The 16,678-nt window shown below is 58.5% G+C and overlaps 1 protein-coding gene across 1 annotated transcript in view; it reads left to right on the top strand.

Moving 5' to 3' along the window:
- The window catches only part of LOC112959774 (heparan sulfate glucosamine 3-O-sulfotransferase 4-like), a 28,406-nt gene extending 15,213 nt beyond the window's left edge, over window positions 1-13,193 (top strand). Inside the window, exon 3 of the mRNA XM_026053879.1 lies at window positions 12,444-13,193. Coding sequence (XP_025909664.1) covers window positions 12,444-13,080 — 637 coding nt within the window. The 3' untranslated portion in view covers window positions 13,081-13,193. The remainder of the gene's footprint in view (window positions 1-12,443) is intronic.
- Window positions 13,194-16,678: the final 3,485 nt, after the last annotated feature.

The following is a 16,678-nucleotide window of genomic DNA, read 5'->3' as shown; positions in this document are numbered from 1 at the left end:
ACAGTCCAGGAAGCGCCTGCGAAGGAGCCAAGGATGCAGTGACAGAACCGGAGATCCCAGGTGATTCCTGGCGCAGGGAAGGTTGAGAGAGCTGGAGAGCATGAAGTCAAAGCTGCCTCGGGCGCTGCAGAGCCCAGGCCTGCTGTGAGCTCCTGGGATCGCCGCCCTGCCGCTCCTGTGGGAAGTCAGGATTCCTGGCGGGGGGAACAGGCCGAGGGGGTGTTTTACTCTCGCCTGCAAATAGAGGAAGCAGCAGGAGGTYGACAGATTTTTAAGTATCTAAAATGTTTGGGGAAAAAGTTTCCTAGTTGGCAGAACACTTGATTTCAACTGCTTTAATGAAGAGATTGGAAAACAACAGTCAACATTTGAAGGCTTAATTAATTGAGACTTAAAAAGTGGGAAAAGACAAATGCAGCAGGTCTGCAGGGAGCTTCCCGGCATCGCCCTGCAGCCGCCAGCTGGAATTGGCGCCCAGGCAGRCACTGGGCAGCATTGTGGCAACCGGGTGTGCAGGAGAGAAAAGCCTGAGTGAGCTGGAGCTCGGTGGAGTCAGGCAAGGATAAACCCGACAAAGTCGGGAATGTTTTTCAAATGATAATGGCTCTCCTTAATAAATGCTAAATGCGGCGCTTTGGCAGGCTGCAAGTCACGGCAGCCAAGGTTGCCAGGGTCGTGGCGGCCAAGCGCAGGCCCCGCTGCYGCGCCGTGCTCGGATGAGCCTTGCTGTGATAAGCGCAAGCTCCGGGTGTTTGGGCAGCCCAGGGCGGCGGARCAGCCGGCACCGCTGCCTCCGGGCACCACTCACCAGACCCACCAGCTGCACGTGGGGAGTCCCTCCAGGATGCATCCCGCTCCCGGCACCGTGCACGAGCTGTCCTAGGGATGTCCTAGGGCTCCCGCGGCCCTGCTGGGCTGACATCCATGCCTCGGGGCTTGCCGTGTGGGGACACGGGCCTGGATAAGCAGGGCAGGGCAGGCAGCCTCGGGGACACTGTGGTGCCCATCACCCGGGGGCTGCGAGCAGGATGCACGCATGATGGAGCAGGATGAGGGGCTGCTCCATCGGGAAGGGTCCTGGGGCTGCATGGATGGAGCCGCCTCCTCCCTGGGGAGCGGAGCAGCGCGGGCTCCTCCCGGYTGCTCCGGCTGCTCCGCAAGCTCTGCCAGCCCAGCGTGAGTCACTGCCAGCGTGTTCGGAAAGGCATCTGCCTCTGCAGGAGTCCGGGAGGGACCGCGCGGCGCCATACGGTCCCCGGGAAGAGCCGCGCTTCCCTCAGCACGCGCTGTCCCCACCGCAGCGCTTCCCGGCAGCGCTGGCTGCCAAGCGCAGCGGAGCGGCTTCCCTGGCACCGAGCACCCTGCTCCGCGCCAAGCGCTTGCGCGGAGGCAGCTGAGCAGCCCTGCGCTCTTGGCCATGCGCCGTGCTGTGCGCCGGGCGGGCCTTGGGGTGCCCAGGCCAGTGGTGCCACCCCACGGGCCGGGCGGCGCTGCTGAGTGTCCAGCGCTGCAGAACATCATGTACCCGTCGGGACTGGGGCACGTGYGGGGCTGCAGCCCGGCTGGGTCGGGGCCACCACCTGCAGCCTGCTCTGCATGCACCGGTTATCGATTGCTTTCAAAGTCTTTAAAGATTAACTCTGGGAACACACGTAAGGTCTGCTCTGCACCAGGAGCGCGCTGCTTTAGCATGCGGGTGGCCGCTCTGTCGCGCAGAGACATCTGTTTGCAGGACGCACGGAGCAAATGATCTGTCAATGCGAGCGGGGCCGCGTCCTGCAAGTGCAACATGCAGGCAACCGTGACACCCCGGCCATCGCACCCTCCGTGCCAGGTTCCTGCTGATAGAGGGCACCCGGAGGCAGGGAGCGTTTGTTCCCTGGGACCAGGATGCTCCGACCTGCAGCATGAACCAGGAGGCTCATGGTGAGGCCACATGGTCTGCAGGGCCCCCAGGAGGGCTGGTGGCACCAGTGATGCTGGTGACAATGTTGACACTGGTGACACCAGTGATACCAGTGCTGATGCACTCAGCATCAGGTGCCCAAGTGTCTGACAAAGCTGCTAGAAAAAAGCTTGGCTTTTGACTTGTGATGATTTTGTTCCTCCCAGGTTTTGCTCTTTCCAAGACTGGCTGGCACCTAGTGCTCCTGCAGCAGCTGTGACATAGAACAGGCTCTGGTGTGGAATGGGAATGGGCTCTGTTGTGGAGCAGGAACGGGCTCYGGTGCAGAATGGGAGCTGCTGTTTGTAGTTGACCCACTCTGGGATTGCAGAATTGTGTGCAAAGAGCAATACAATCTGTGGGGCTGTTTTTCATCCCGGGAGACAGGTAGTTCCCAGGACTCGCTGCAGCCCCTCTGTTGCYCTCAGAGAAACTTCCCCCACCCCACTCTGTGTTTTCCTTATGGCAATTTCCTCCTTTGCAGCCTCGCGTACCGCCCTGATTAATTGCTCTGTTTATGCCTCCAGAATATTTGCAGGCTGTTCCCAATGATGCAGGAGTGCTTTGTATAGGAGCAGGGTCTGTATAACCGTAATTGCTTAATAAAGTGCTAATAGGTGGAAGCCAGGAATATTCATTATTCTTCCAGCTTCTGTAGGACCCATAAATCTCGTTGTTCTGCAAGCACTCAGGTGCTGTGCCCGGCTTGGCRGGCGGCTCGTGGCCTCGCGGCGCTTGCCCGACTGCTGCCGGCCCCAGGCAGGGTGATGCCCGGGGTGACTCACAGCTCCCCGGCAGCGCCGCTGCAAAAACACCCCATAAATAGGACAGGGCTTCGCRTGGCTTTGCTGACATGTTAAATAATCCTCTGGGGAACTGCCTGCGGAKGAGGGGTTCCCGCTCGCAGCCACCTCAGCACACGCACCTCGCGCTCGCTCCCTATGCACAAACCCGCCGCTGAATTGTGTTTGCAGCCGACCTCGAGGTTTGGCTCTGGTTTGGCTCCCCAGCATGTGGAAGAGCCTCCGCCGCAGACACCGGTTGTGCGTCGTGTGCCAAGACTAGCGCTCCATGCTCATCCCCGAGGGTCCCCTCCCGTCCCATCCCTGGCAGTGCTGTGGTGACCAGCCCCATGGTGCCGCCCAGCAAATGAATCGCCAAATGAAGCGCTGCTGGGACAGGTCTCCAACCCCTGCAATGACAACCCTGCTTTCCTAAGAGCAGATGAAATGGCTCCATTAACAGCTAGTTTCTGTTTGTCAAAGAAAAGGAAGCTTTTGTTGGACATCAAAGGTAGGATTTGGGACACAAAACAACTGCTTTGCTGCATGCTTCTGAGGAATGGGAGAAATGAGAAAGTTGCTTGAAATTCCCAACTAAACCAGTGTCTCCAAACCTCCAATTTGTGCCTGAACAGCTTGAGCTGAACAGAAGAGATGGGATAAGTCACCTGCCCGCTGCAAGCCCGCCGGAGCCAGAGCTCGGATCAGACCGGAGCATGAGGACATGGCCAGCGAGCACCTTGCTGCACCCCATGCYRTGCCATGCCATGCCATGCCATGCCATGCCGTGCCGTGCCATGTTGTGCCGTGCAATGCCATCCGTGCTGTGCTGTCAAACAGCCCGGTTTGCAGAGCTGCCTCAGAAACCCGGGATGAAGTGAAGCAGCCATGGGGAAGAGCTCAAATAAGCGCACGGCCTGGAGTTGGGATGTGCAGTTTGCTTCAAACCCAATAACTGCAGTAATTGGTAGTGGGGCGCAGTGTTTTCCAAGCGCGAGGCTGCGAGCAGCTGTCGCTTGTGAGGAGCTGTAACCTTGAGCTATGAGACGTTATTGGCAGTATTTAACACAAATCTGTTTTCCATCATTGTCAAATCCCACTTCAATATGCACCACAGGAAGAAAGTCGAATACCAAATTGATTTCTTTAATGGGAAGTGTTCTTCAGGAGATACCAGCTCGTGTGGAGATGCATTAATAGGATTACAGTGGAACTTTCTTATTTTATGTTTTATGGAGATTTTTCCAGTGGAGGATTTCTGGCACGGCCTGGTGTGGCGCGGGCTCCGCCGCTGGGAACGGGCGGCTCTGCGCACGGAGCTGAGGCCGGAGCTGCGTCTGGACGCGGGCGATGCTCCGTGCGCGCCGGCAGCCGGGAGCATCCTGGGAAGGCTGCAGGCAGTTGGGTGATCGCCCTGCTTGGGGCAGCTGACCGGCCCAGGGCTAACCGGCCTTGCAGAGGTTGTGCAGCGGGGCCGGGGTGGCAGCGGCCCCTGGTGACACCCTTGTCCCCAAGGGCTGCGCRGGGTGTCATGTTGTGCGGAGCTTGCAGGCCGTCCCTCACTGCAATGGGCTCAGGAGCTTCCTGCGCGGAGGYGCCCACTCCTGCAGCGGGAGCAGCTCCGGGGTGTCCTGGCAGGTGCCCACAGAGGCAAGGAGACAGTGAGCAAAGAACCCAGGTCTCCTCCTTGTGCCGCCACTGAAACYGCTTTCCCTGTCTGTCTCCCACCCCTTCTCCAGGGGAGGACGGGGCAGCGGGACGCGGTGCAGCCAGACTTGGAGTGCGTGCAGCCAGAGCGCTGCTCCAGCGGCAGGAGCAGCCGCGGGATGGAGGGCCCTGGATGAACCCTGTATTCCACTCTCCTGCATCCCGACCCTACATCCTGCCCCTGCATCCTGCCCCCTGCATCCCAACCCTGCATCCCGCTCCCCCTGCACCCCAACCCTGCATCCCAACCCTGCATCCTGCGCCTGCATCCTGCCCCCTGCATCCCAACCCTGCATCCCGCTCCCCCTGCATCCCAACCCTGCATCCCGACCCTGCATCCTGCCCCTGCATCCTGCCCCCTGCATCCCAACCCTGCATCCCGCTCCCCCTGCATCCCAACCCTGCATCCCGACCCTGCATCCTGCCCCCCTCATCCCGCCCCCTGCATCCTGCCCCCCGTATCCCACCCCCCGCATCCCACCCCCCGCATCCAACCCCAAGCACTTGGTGCCCTGCTGTCCTTGCAGCCCCGTTCCTCCCGATGGCTCCTCTGCACCCGGAGAGATGCGGTTTTTAGGGAGGCCGATGGGAAGGCAGGGATCSCCCGAGCCCCCACCTGGCACCTGGGCTTGCCCAGCTCTGGTGCAGCTGCTCAGGGAGGACTTTGCCAGGGAACATGGCCTTTTCCTGGGAGCCTGCGCAGCGGGAACGCGCCCTGGCAGCTGGAGGGCTGCTCCAATCTGCTGCACCCTTGGACGTCCTCGCCAATCCATGCACAGGAGCACGAGCATCCCTGCTCCCTACGGCTCCTGTCCCATCCCCATCCCTGATTCCGCATCCGTGATGGCTCCTGTCCCCATCCCCGTTCCCTGCAGCCATGGTGGCTCCTGTCCCCATCCCTATTCCCTGGTGGCTCCCGTCCCTGTGTCCATCCCATTCCCAGCTGCCAACGAGGGGCACCGGCTGSTCTCGTCCCTGCTCCCCTCCTGCGGCCTCTCCAGGTCACTGCTGCCGGGGAAAACCAGGACTGGAGCCTTCAGCCTCTTCAATTACTGTCAGTTAATGATGATTAATTTACAATTAAGGGCCTCCAAAGGGTAGTGTGTGTGTTAAATAAATATTGATCTTTCATTTGTGGCTGCAGATATATTGCCCTGTTGCAGGAAGCCGAATGGCAGCAGCTCAGAGCAGCTCTGTGAGCAACAGAGCTGCCCTGGATCATCGGAACCCCGGGATGTGCCTGCTGCTCTGCTGGGAGTGACTGGGAGCTGCTGGGAGGCACTGGGAGCTGTTGGGAGGTGCTGGGAGCTGCTGGGAGGCACTGGGAGCTGCTGGGAGGTGCTGGGAGCTGCTGGGAGCTGCTGGGAGGCACTGGGAGCTGTTGGGAGGCACTGGGAGCTCCTGGGAGGCACTGGGAGCTTTTGGGAGGTGCTGGGAGCTTCTGGGAGGTGTTGGGAGCTGCTGGGAGGCACTGGAAACTCCCGGGAGGCACTGGCAGCTACTGGGAGGCAATGGGAGCTGCTCGGAGGCACTGGGAGCTAGTTCATGAGCCCTTGGCACATGGTGCCCTGTCCTGTGCCAAGGCAATGCCCGCCCATCCGCACTCCCATCTTGTCCCTGCAAACCTCCACCTCTCGGTGTTCGGGGATGCCAGACACAAAAGGCCCTGGCTCCAGAGTCCCGTGATTGTCTGGCCCTGTCCCGTGTGTCTGAAATGTTTCCTGATGTCGGAGTGTCCTCGGACACCCGCTGGCTTCGCTGACAATAATAAGGAGTGTGCTCTCCAAGATGAATTTTGCTWCCAATCTTTTATCAGTTAGTTGCTCTAAGGCTCTCCACATTTTCCAGAGCTGTGACTATTTTTAACTTGTGCCTTTGAAGCATCTGTAACTGCTTTGTTGGTGTAGAAATGGCTATCAGGGCATTATCAGTGTTGGCACCAAATCCAAACGAAGCTTCTAGAAATTCCCTGTTGGAGAGYGGTACCGCTCGGAGCATGGCTGGTCCCTCGGTAACTTCCTCCTAATTCCGTGTCCGGAGCGGGTCCCAAGCGGCCTCCCTGCCCGGTGCATCCCGGGACTCCCGCCCAGTCCTGGGCACCTCTTCGCCCTCCCCTTCCCGCCGCGCTCCTTGGAAGCAGCTCACAAGGAGAATATTGTCTCCGGCTTCCACTTGTATTTGAGGCATGTATTTAAAATGATGCTTTTGTTCCAAATGAATGGGTTGATTCATTCAGAAGTGCAGTTTCTGTTTTTGAATCAGCAGAGCTGTTTATGCTCATAGTGTCCATAAAAATGTTATTTTAGTCCTGACACTGATGCTTATGAATAAAATTTAGATCTCATTCAGAAGTACATTAGCTGTAGCTGTTTGGCTTCTTGTTAAAGCATTAATTTTTATTGAGAGGAATGCATTGCCAAGCCGTTCCTTCTCCGTCTCGCAGCAAGCTGAGTATCTCCGGGGGGAGACTTGGGTGAGATGAAATTTCCTCATGCGTCCCCTCCTGCCCTGGTGCTCACCAGCCCGGTGACTGGCTCTGCTCTGCTTTGTCCTCTGGTTGGGCTGTGTCGGGAATGTCCCAGTTTTGCTGGGAATGTGAGGCTGGAGCAGACGCGTCCGAGCGGCTCCCTCTGTGGCCACCCTTGCCACGGGCCGGCCTGGGGTGCAGGCACCCGACTGCATCTCCTGCGCAGTTATTGCACGTTTCTGGCTTGAAGCAAGCTGCTAAATGTAAAAAATACTTCAGCATTTTAGCTGGAGGTTAATTTTTTTAATAGATTCCACCTACAAAAAGGAGCTGACTGGCAGAATATTAAATTCTGGGAGATGTATTTTTAATCCTTGCCTCCCAACAGCTTAACAGAGCCATTTTTGGCTGATGAGCGCTGCTGTCCCATGGTACGGTGACAGCTGCAGCCTCAGGTCCTATTAACGGTGTGCGATTGGCCCRGGGCAGGACACGATGCTGCCCCCGCGCCTGGTGCTGCCCCCGCTCCCGCATCCCCGTCCCCGCCGCACACTGGAGCATCCGAGCGCCACCGCACGCTCCTCTCCTGATGCACCAGAGCATCCGAGCACCACCGCACGCTCCTCTCCCGCCCCACTGGAGCATCCCGAGCGCTGCTGCTCTTGTCTCCAGGTCCAAATTTGGCAATTGGGTCACTGCTCCACGTACACCTGGTTCTGATGACTAAGGTGACTCTATTTTTTCTCAATAATAAAATGAGCTATTTTGAGTGATGCTACTTTTAATGGCTAAATCAATATGTGTATTTAGTGTTAGGCTTTATTTTAGCACTAAGTGACACAAGATAAGCAGTCTTAGAGAGTGTTAATTGGTTTGTGTTTAGCATTTACACTAATCGGCACGCGCGGTGCTGCCCAGGGCTCCTCTGTCCCGGTGACGCTGTTTGTGCAGCCCGGGAGCTGTTTGCTCTATTGACTGCACAGGAACCCGCCTGTTTTCCCACCTCCTTGAACCCCGCACGCATCCTGGCGCGAACGGCAGCACCGCGAACGGGACCGGGGCTGGAGCACACCGGAGAGCGCCGCGTTTGCCGGGACGATGAGGTCRATGCAAACGGCAGCAGCTTCCTCCCACATCAGCTTCCTCCCACTGCCGGCGCCTGCCCCACGTGGGCTGGGAATGGCGCGGGATGGGCCTGGGCTCCCGGCGCGGCTCCRCTCGAATGGGCTTCCCGCCCAGCAGTGTCACCCCTTCCTGCACTGGCTCCGCTTCCCGACGGAAAGCGGGGCCGTCATTCAGTGCCGCTTGCAGCAACTGCCTGATCCGCGGCAGGACGGGAATCATAAATCTTGATTACTCTCTGTCTCAGCTGATTTGAACCGAATGCCTCGGACAGRGATATAGTTCTCATCCCGCTGAAAACTGCAAAAAACCTGATTAAATGTACAAACCGATATAAATAGCACTCTGTCTGCGTTAATGCCCCGGGTGTCACTGTGTGAGGAGCAGAATGCCGCATCCCAGCCGGGGCAGTTCTGGGGGCTCCGTAAGTGCCGCTCCGGGCTCTGTTTCCTCGATGCCGGCTGCTTTTGCCATGCYGGCAATTGCAGACAGCGTCACCAGCTCTGATTGCACCTCGTTTACAATTAAGCATTCTATAGAAAAATGGAAATGCTGGGCCATTAACATAAAGTAATAATAAGGTAAACCATTCAATTACGGAGAAAAAAAAACATTTTGAATAACAATGATATTGTATGCCTAAAAGAATTTCAGATGCCAGGGTATTATCATTTTTGCATGCATAATAAATGAGTTTGATCCCCAAAATAATCAGCACAGGCGCACAGTAAATAGCTGTTCTCCTGGCTCGGCATCTGGGCCGGGCGGCAGGGATGGATGTGGCACGTTCGGCCGCTGCCTCCCCAGCTGGAGGCGGCAGAAGAGGCGCCCATCCCGTCCTGTCCCTGCCCCGGCCCGAGGACGGGGCCGGCAGCGCGTTGGGGCCGGCAGCGCGGGGCAGCGAGGCCGAGCTTGACGCGGGACCGCTGTCCCCTCGGAGTGGCTCCAGGCCTGGGACGCCTGCGCACGTCACGGGATTAACGGCGGCTCCGTAGCTGCTGCCGCTAAAGGACTTTAATGGATCCGCTTAGCAGCCTGGCCGTGATGATAGCGTCGCTCCTGCCCGCCGGGCCGCGGCCAGTGGCCCTGGGAATGGGTGCATTTATATTTCTGCCTGCGGCTCAGCTGGCTGCCCCCGGCTCCGGCGCATCGGTGGGAGGAGCGGCGCCTCCCAGGGAGCTTCACCCTAAACTGGAGTAGCGCCCTATCCAGCCAACACACACAGGATCCCCAGTGCCGGGTGGAGATTCCCGTCAGGAGTGGGCCGTGCTCCGCGGCATCCTGCCCTGCTGCCAGGAAGGGCTGGAGCGCCGCTGGCAGCCTCCTGCCCCAGCCACGAGCCCCTCGGTGGGAGCCCCATGGTGAGGGCTGAGCCCCACAGTGGGAGCCCCATAGCGAGGGCTGAGCCCCATGGTGGGAGCCCCATGGCACAAGCCCCCGAGCACGGGCTGTTCTCCTTGGGAACTTGGCTATTGCCACGATTCCCGCTCGGCATTCCGGTTGCCATAGCAGCTCCGCGCTGCGCTCTGATCATATCGGCTTGCCGTTAGTCAACACGGTGTTAGCACCTTCGTTGTTATGGCAACAGGAGACCGTTCTCCATCCTCGTCTGACATGGCTGAGGGAAGRGAGGGCTCTGGCCTGGGCGGAGGGAGCGCAGGGAGCGCGTTGCAGGAGAGGGGAGCGTGCAAGTGAACTCGCTGCAGGAGAGGGGAACACGCAGGGAGCACGCTGCAAGAGAGGGGAGCGTGCAGGGGAGCGTGCTGCAGGGCACAATGTGCAAGCGAGCGTGCTGCAGGGCACAGCGTGCAGGGCAGTGTGCTGCAAGGGAGGGCAGTGTGCAAGTGAGCTGTCTGCAAGAGAGCGGAGCACGCAAGAGAGCGTGCTGCAGAGCAGAGCATGCAAGGGAGTGCCCTGTGGGAGAGGAGCATGCAGCATGAATGGGCAGTGTGCAGTGGAGCACACAGCAGGAGAGAGGAGCGCATGGGGGGTGCACTGCAGGAGAGGGGAGAATGCAGTGGAACGCACAGCAGGAGAGTGAGCGTGCAGCAGGAGAGCGGAGTACGCAGCAAAGCACGCAGCAGGAGAAGGGAGCGTGCACGAAGAGAGGAGCCTGCAGCAAGGGGAGAGCGGGTAGCAGAAGAGGGGAGTGCACAGCAGGGAAGGGGAGCATGCAGGGAAGTGCACAACAGGAGAGGGGAGTGTGCCAGGAATCAYATGGCAGGCAAGGGGACTGTGCTGGGGAGTGCACTGCAGGACAAGGGAACGCTCAAGGGAGCAGCAGGGAAGGGCAGCATGCAGGGGAGGGAAGGGTGCAACAGGCAAGGGCAGCGTGCAGCAGGAGAGCGGAGCATGCAGCAGCCCACGCAGCAGGAAAGGGGAGTGTGCGGGAGGAGAGGAGCCTGCAGCAAGAGGAGAGCGCAGAGCAGGAGCGGGGAGCAGCAGGGAAGGGTGYGACAGGAGACAGGAGCATGCAGCGGGAAAGAGGAGTGTGCAGCAGGAGAGGGGAAGGCGCAGCAGGAGTGCAGGGAACACCACAGGATAGGGGAGCGCGCAAGCCGAGCTGTGGGCCATGGTCTCTTTCCATTTCTTTCAAACGGAAACCCAGGAGTAACCAAGGCCTTTTCTGAAGTTATTTGCAATTTGTTTAATGATTTTTGAAGCATACACACACATCATTTGAATGAGAACAGTGTCAATGTATTAGGCAGTGGCAGATGCACCTCGTGTCCCTTATTAGAAGGGATTGGATGCTGAGGTTTAGTGATGTGCAAAGGATTGGACTTTGGAGAGATTAAAATTATTTTCAGCGTTAAGCACAATATTTCTAAGCTAATGCACTCAGTCTTGAATRTAGATTCACAGACCAAAAAGATTATAAAACATTAAACCTATGTAAATTCAGCTGTAAATTTATGTTTGAACAAATTCAACAAGAGATTTGACTTGGGGGCTTACAGCAAATAGCTTCTGCTTTTAATGCACATTGCAGCCTCCAGCTGCAGCGCAGTTCTCCCCGTGGACGCYGCCCGCTGCCGGATTAGGCGGTCACAGCTGACAGCTCCAGCAATTACAGCGGGATGCACTAATAACGGGGCAGCTCCTCGCTCCTGGGGACCGGAGCAGCTCCCTGCGCTGGCCCGGCCGCGGCCGCTCCAGCCCCTCCGCCGCTCTGGCTCCCGGCGGCTGCTGGTGGGAATGTGAGGATGCGGCTCCCGGTGGTGCTGTGAGCGGGACTGCAGGAGAGCTGCTGCATGGCCAGCAAGCTGCCTACACAGAGATAAGTGACAGCTGTGACTGAAGGAATAAACAAGATAATCTGGATTTAAATAAACCGCAAGGCGCTGTTGGCAACGTGCAAATTCACAAATTTATAAAATGTAGGCTTTGAAAATAAAGAGCTTGTCTGAAGACAGCAGTGAAGAGCAATTAGTGCAGCAGGTTTGTCCGGCCCGGGCTCGGAGCTGCCCTCGTCTGGAGCCGTGGGACAGACAGAGGGACGGGCGGCATCGCGGGGCATGCGGAGCCGGGAGCCTTCCCTGCGCAGTGCAGAGCGGAGCAGAGCGCCCGGTGGCTCCTGCGCCCCAGGGCTCRGGAGGATCCCGCTCCCCAGGGAATGTCGCCGCTGCCGGTGCTGCAGCAGCAGCCACGTTCCCCAACGTTCCTGCTCAACGTTCACCTTCCGTGGAGCTCGGCCACGTGCGCAGCCCAAGCCTGGCTCTGTAGCGCACAGCAGGGAAGGGGAGGACCCCRTCCCGCGAGGACACGAGCCCTGGGGCAGCTCCCTGCAGTGGGAGGGCGCGAGGGCGGCATCCCGGGGTGCCAGAGCTGCCGGCACCGCGCGCCCCGGTGACGCCGGCGCTGGCAGGGACGTCACCGTGCACCYGCTAGGCTGCTGCCATTGCCTTCACCTGAGGGCAGCTGGGAAAAGCACTTACCTCTCCATTTGCGTAGATATAAACGCTATCTTGGCTGCAGTTTCATTTTACAATATGGTAATATGCTATCTAGGAAAGTCTTGCTACACGCTAATTTATCCAGGAGGCAAATTCCTTTTGGCTAATAAAAGTGCTTGCACAGGAAGCTCGAAACCCAGCAGCAATTAATTATTGACAGAGCATGTGAATTAGAGATAAAAGAAAAGTCATTCTTTCTCGCACACAAGATAGTAAATAAATTTAATTATTGTACTAGAAGCAAGGGATCTTATTCTGTATTAAGTTTTATTAGTCGAGACATTTAAAAGCATGTCATCATAACAAAAAGGTCTTGTGTAATCCTAACTGCAGCACTCTGCTACAAGGCTCTGGAGTGAATAGACTTAATTGAGCAGCGGAAGGCGCCACGGTCGCACGGAGCCAGCGGCGCCGTGAGCTCCCGCTGCCGGCCCCGGCCCCGCTAACCTCTGCTCTCCCCGCAGGAGCGTCATGCCCAAGACCCTGGAGGGGCAGATCACCATGGAGAAGACGCCCAGCTACTTTGTGACCAACGAGGCCCCCAAGCGCATCCATTCCATGGCCAAGGACACCAAGCTCATCGTGGTGGTGCGCAACCCAGTGACCAGGGCCATCTCCGACTACACGCAGACGCTCTCCAAGAAGCCGGAGATCCCCACCTTCGAGGTGCTCGCCTTCAAGAACCGGACCCTGGGGCTCATCGACGCCTCCTGGAGCGCCATCCGCATTGGGATCTATGCCCTGCACCTGGAGAACTGGCTCCAGTACTTCCCCCTCTCCCAGATCCTGTTTGTCAGTGGTGAGAGGCTCATCACGGACCCGGCCGGGGAGATGGCCAAGGTGCAGGACTTCCTGGGCCTCAAGAGGATTGTGACAGAGAAGCACTTTTATTTTAATAAGACCAAGGGGTTCCCCTGCCTAAAGAAGCCGGAGGACAGCAGTGCGCCCCGGTGCTTGGGCAAGTCCAAGGGCCGAACTCACCCCAAAATAGACCCCGATGTCATCCACAGACTGCGGAAGTTTTACAAACCCTTCAACGTCATGTTCTACCAAATGACCGGCCAGGATTTCCAGTGGGAGCAGGAGGAAGGCGACCAGTAGAGCTGTGGCAGCAGGGAAGGCTCTTCCTGCTGCTCCAGGAGCCGCTGCCAGGGGCGCGGAGGAGCCGGGGCTGCCAGCTCCGCGTGCGAGACCGGGATGCGGGCGGCCGTGGAGCCGGGTGGCGTGTCMAGCTCCGGGCCTGGCGCCGGGCCAGGCTCTGCGGCAGTCACGGATCAGGGAAGAGGAATGGGAATGGGCGGGAGGAGGCGCCCAAGGGAGGTGCCACGGGAGCGGGAGGCTCCGAAGGGACCTTCCCGGGTGGCCGGTGCGACTGGCCTGTGCAGCTGCCCCAGCTGCGCAACAGGGCCCGGGACCCCAGCGCAGCCACAGGAGCTCGCGGATGAGATCCTTCCAGTCCTGCTGCGCAGCAGCCTCGGGCGCATCCCGTGCGCACAGCGCGTCCGTGCGCGCAAGGAATAAAGCCAGTTACGCTGCAAAGCACCATGTACAGACACTTCATTTGCACCAGACGCTCCATTTGTTGCACTAAAACTAGCGTTAACCAAGTGCCACAGCAAAGCTGGGCCCTGGCGGTGCTCGCACTGAGTGCCACTGGCCGGGGGAGAGCAGGTCCCCAGGTACTGGGATGTGCAGTGAGATGAGAACCGGAGCCTCCCTGCTCCTCTGGAAATCCCTGTCCCCAAACATCCTCGGGTGCCCCCCATGCAGGCTCTGGCCCGGGACAGGGATGTCCCTGGGTCTGTGCTGGTGCCAACATGCCGGGACGCTGGCGCTCGTGGCGGGTGTTGGAAGCAGCCTTGGTCCTGGCTGCAGCACCAGGATGGGCTGGTTACTCCGCATGGGTCCTGCTCCGCGCAAGCCATGATGTGACCAAGCAGCCACGTTCGTGGCTCCTGGTGGGAGCYGCACAGGGAGTGCCAAGCCCGGCAGCGACAGCGCCGGGAGCTGCCGCCACTCGGTGCAGAGCAGGCAGCGCTTGTCCGCATCCGTTACAGAAAGCCCCGAGCGTGGAGCCAGGGCTCCTGTGGGACAGCACGGGATTCCCGTAGGGAGCTGCTAGTCCGTTCCATTATGGTGGCAAGAAATCTCCACTGCTGCAGCACTGCATGGAACATGGATGCTGCGACCAAGCAGTGGGTCCCCAGGTCCCATGGAGCAGTGTTGCTCGTGCTGGGAAGCAGCTCTGCCAGTGCCACGAGCCCAGGAGCTACATAAGCACTGCGATCCGAGTAGCTCCCTGGGTGGCTGCAGCCGCCTTTCCTCTCCCGAGCGAAGCCGGGGCGATGGACCCGGTGGGCCAGGGCGCCGTGGATCTGTCCTCCCGCATCCCACTTCAGTGCCGCACCAGAGCCCATGGGATGACGCCACTCCAGGGCCTGTGCTCCTGCACCTCTGGGATGTCCGGGGTGACCAAGGCGGTGCCGGCACCTCCCGCACGGGCAGAGGCTCTGCTGGGTGGGAGCCGGCCCCTTCCCGCGGGACGTGGCGGGGAGGAGAACGCGGGGACAAACACAGGCACTCGGGATAGCGGCGCTTTTTTTAACTGAATCAAATGTCAGCGTTACAATGCACAGGAAATTGAATTTTGTATTTGATTTCAATTAGCAAAGCATAAATTATATTTAATTTTACACGCAGCCTGGGTGATTCATTGCTCCGGGGAGCTGGTGCGCGTGGCGTGGAGCCGGCTGGAGCAGCGCGATCCCTGACGGCCCCATCCGCGCTGCCCTGTCACTGCCCAGGGCCGTGGGCACAGCCGCCACCGGCTCCTCCCGACATTCCCATGTGGCGGCTCCTCCAGCCGGAGCAGCCCTTTGGGAATGGCCCCTTGGAATGGCCCCTTACAGCGTCACTCCAGCAGAGCGGCCAGAGGGACCTGCAATGCAGCCAGTCTGCAGCCTCCACACATGGGACGGGATGGGGACAGGGATTGGGATGGGGGTCACAATGGGAACATGGGAAGGGGCAGGAGTGGGGATAGAGGTGAGGGTGGGGATAGAATGGAAATGAGGATGGGAATGGGGACAGGCTGGAAACAGGGATGGGAATGGGGATGTCCCCAGATGGTGCTGGGGACAAGGATGGGGATGGGGATATTCCCCGTCATGGCTCAATCCAGAGTCCCAAGGCCGCAGGAGGCAAAGCTCGACCTGTGCCAGGGAATTGCCGCCGGCTCTGATGGATAAATCACTGCACCAGGGCAGGAGAGGGCTGGCTGCCAGGCAGAGAAATTGGGGGGAAAACGTTTTCATTTTAGTTCATCTGCAGAATACTCTGCCTGTTTGAGAAAAGCTATTTCATAGCTCAGCTTTACTGTGTCATCTGATAAAATCACTGAAAAACTTTTATCAACAAAATTAGGAAGTAGTGAACTATAAAATTGCTAATTATTTTCTAGTAAATTTACTTTTAAATAACTTTAGACACCAATTACAGGCACCATTAAGCACCGTTAACACTGGGTATATTTACCAAACAAGGATGGAAYACTTATAGTGCAAATCAAGATGGTTTTGGTGTAGATTTTGCTGGTCAGAAAGCAGCCCTCTCTCACCAGATGTTTAAAAAGTCATCAGAAGATCAGTTACGTCTGAGATTCAGTCAGATTTCTAATGCTTGAATTATGCTAGAAGGCGAGCCAGCCCTTGAAACAATTCTCTGCCTATTTCGGCCCAGAGGAGCTGGCCTTGAGGCTCCCGGCATTCCCAGCCTTGAGGCTCCTGGTTTTCCTGCAYGGACTGGGCAGGGACGAGCCGAGCAGGCAGGTCCGGAGCAGTTTGTGCTGTGGGACCAACCTCGTGGCACAGGGGGACCTGGCCTGGAGCTGCCCATGTCCCGGTGCATCCTTATTCTGGTGGATCCTTGTCCCGATGCTGCCCTGGTCCCGGTGCTGCCCTGGTCCCGGTGCTGCCCTGGTGCAGCCCTGGTCCGGGGGTGTCCCTGGCTCCCATGCAGCCCTGGTCCCGGTGCAACCCTGGTCCCAGTGCAGCCCTGGTCCTATGCAGCCCTGGTCCTGGTGCAGYCCTGGTCCCATGCAGCCCTGGTCCCATGCAGCCCTGGTCTCRGTGCAGCCCTGGTCCCATGCAGCTTCTTCCCTGGTGCAAGGTGCTGCCAGCAGACTTGCAGCCCCCATTTCATCTTCTCCCCACAGCTGCAGGGCATCTCCAGACCCACCAGTCTCCCATCCCTGTGCAGCACTGGGTCCGTCGCGGGACCAGCACCCTGCTCCTATGGACTTCTAAAAGCTCTGGCTTCTAATTGCACATTGCCAGGAGGCTGTCGGGAAGCTGGCTGCAAAGTCGTTCCCTGCTCCCACTTTCCTGCTGTTATCTTTGACATCCTCATTATTTATTAACTACTCTGAGTCCAACAGGCTGCCACTGATGCTGAGCTGCCATTATTATGCAGGGTCGATATCCCGCCTGCCTTCCAAGGTCACATCCTCCAGGATGTCTTGCAAGGCAGATTGACGAGGTACCACAAAGAAGCAACATGTTCTGTGCAGGCTGATGCCAGGTTCCAAGCAGAGCCCTTTGGCTAGGGATAACACAGGGATTAGGAGCACTGCAGTTGCTGCTCCTCCCCATCCCGTGGGCAGCACGGATGCTCCGGCACCCACCRTCAGCCAGGGAAACCA

Source organism: Nothoprocta perdicaria, unplaced genomic scaffold (assembly GCF_003342845.1).
Source record: "Nothoprocta perdicaria isolate Ctin4 unplaced genomic scaffold, notPer1 scaffold_12, whole genome shotgun sequence".
NCBI lineage: Eukaryota > Metazoa > Chordata > Aves > Tinamiformes > Tinamidae > Nothoprocta > Nothoprocta perdicaria.
This window is presented reverse-complemented; position numbering and strand designations above follow the sequence as displayed.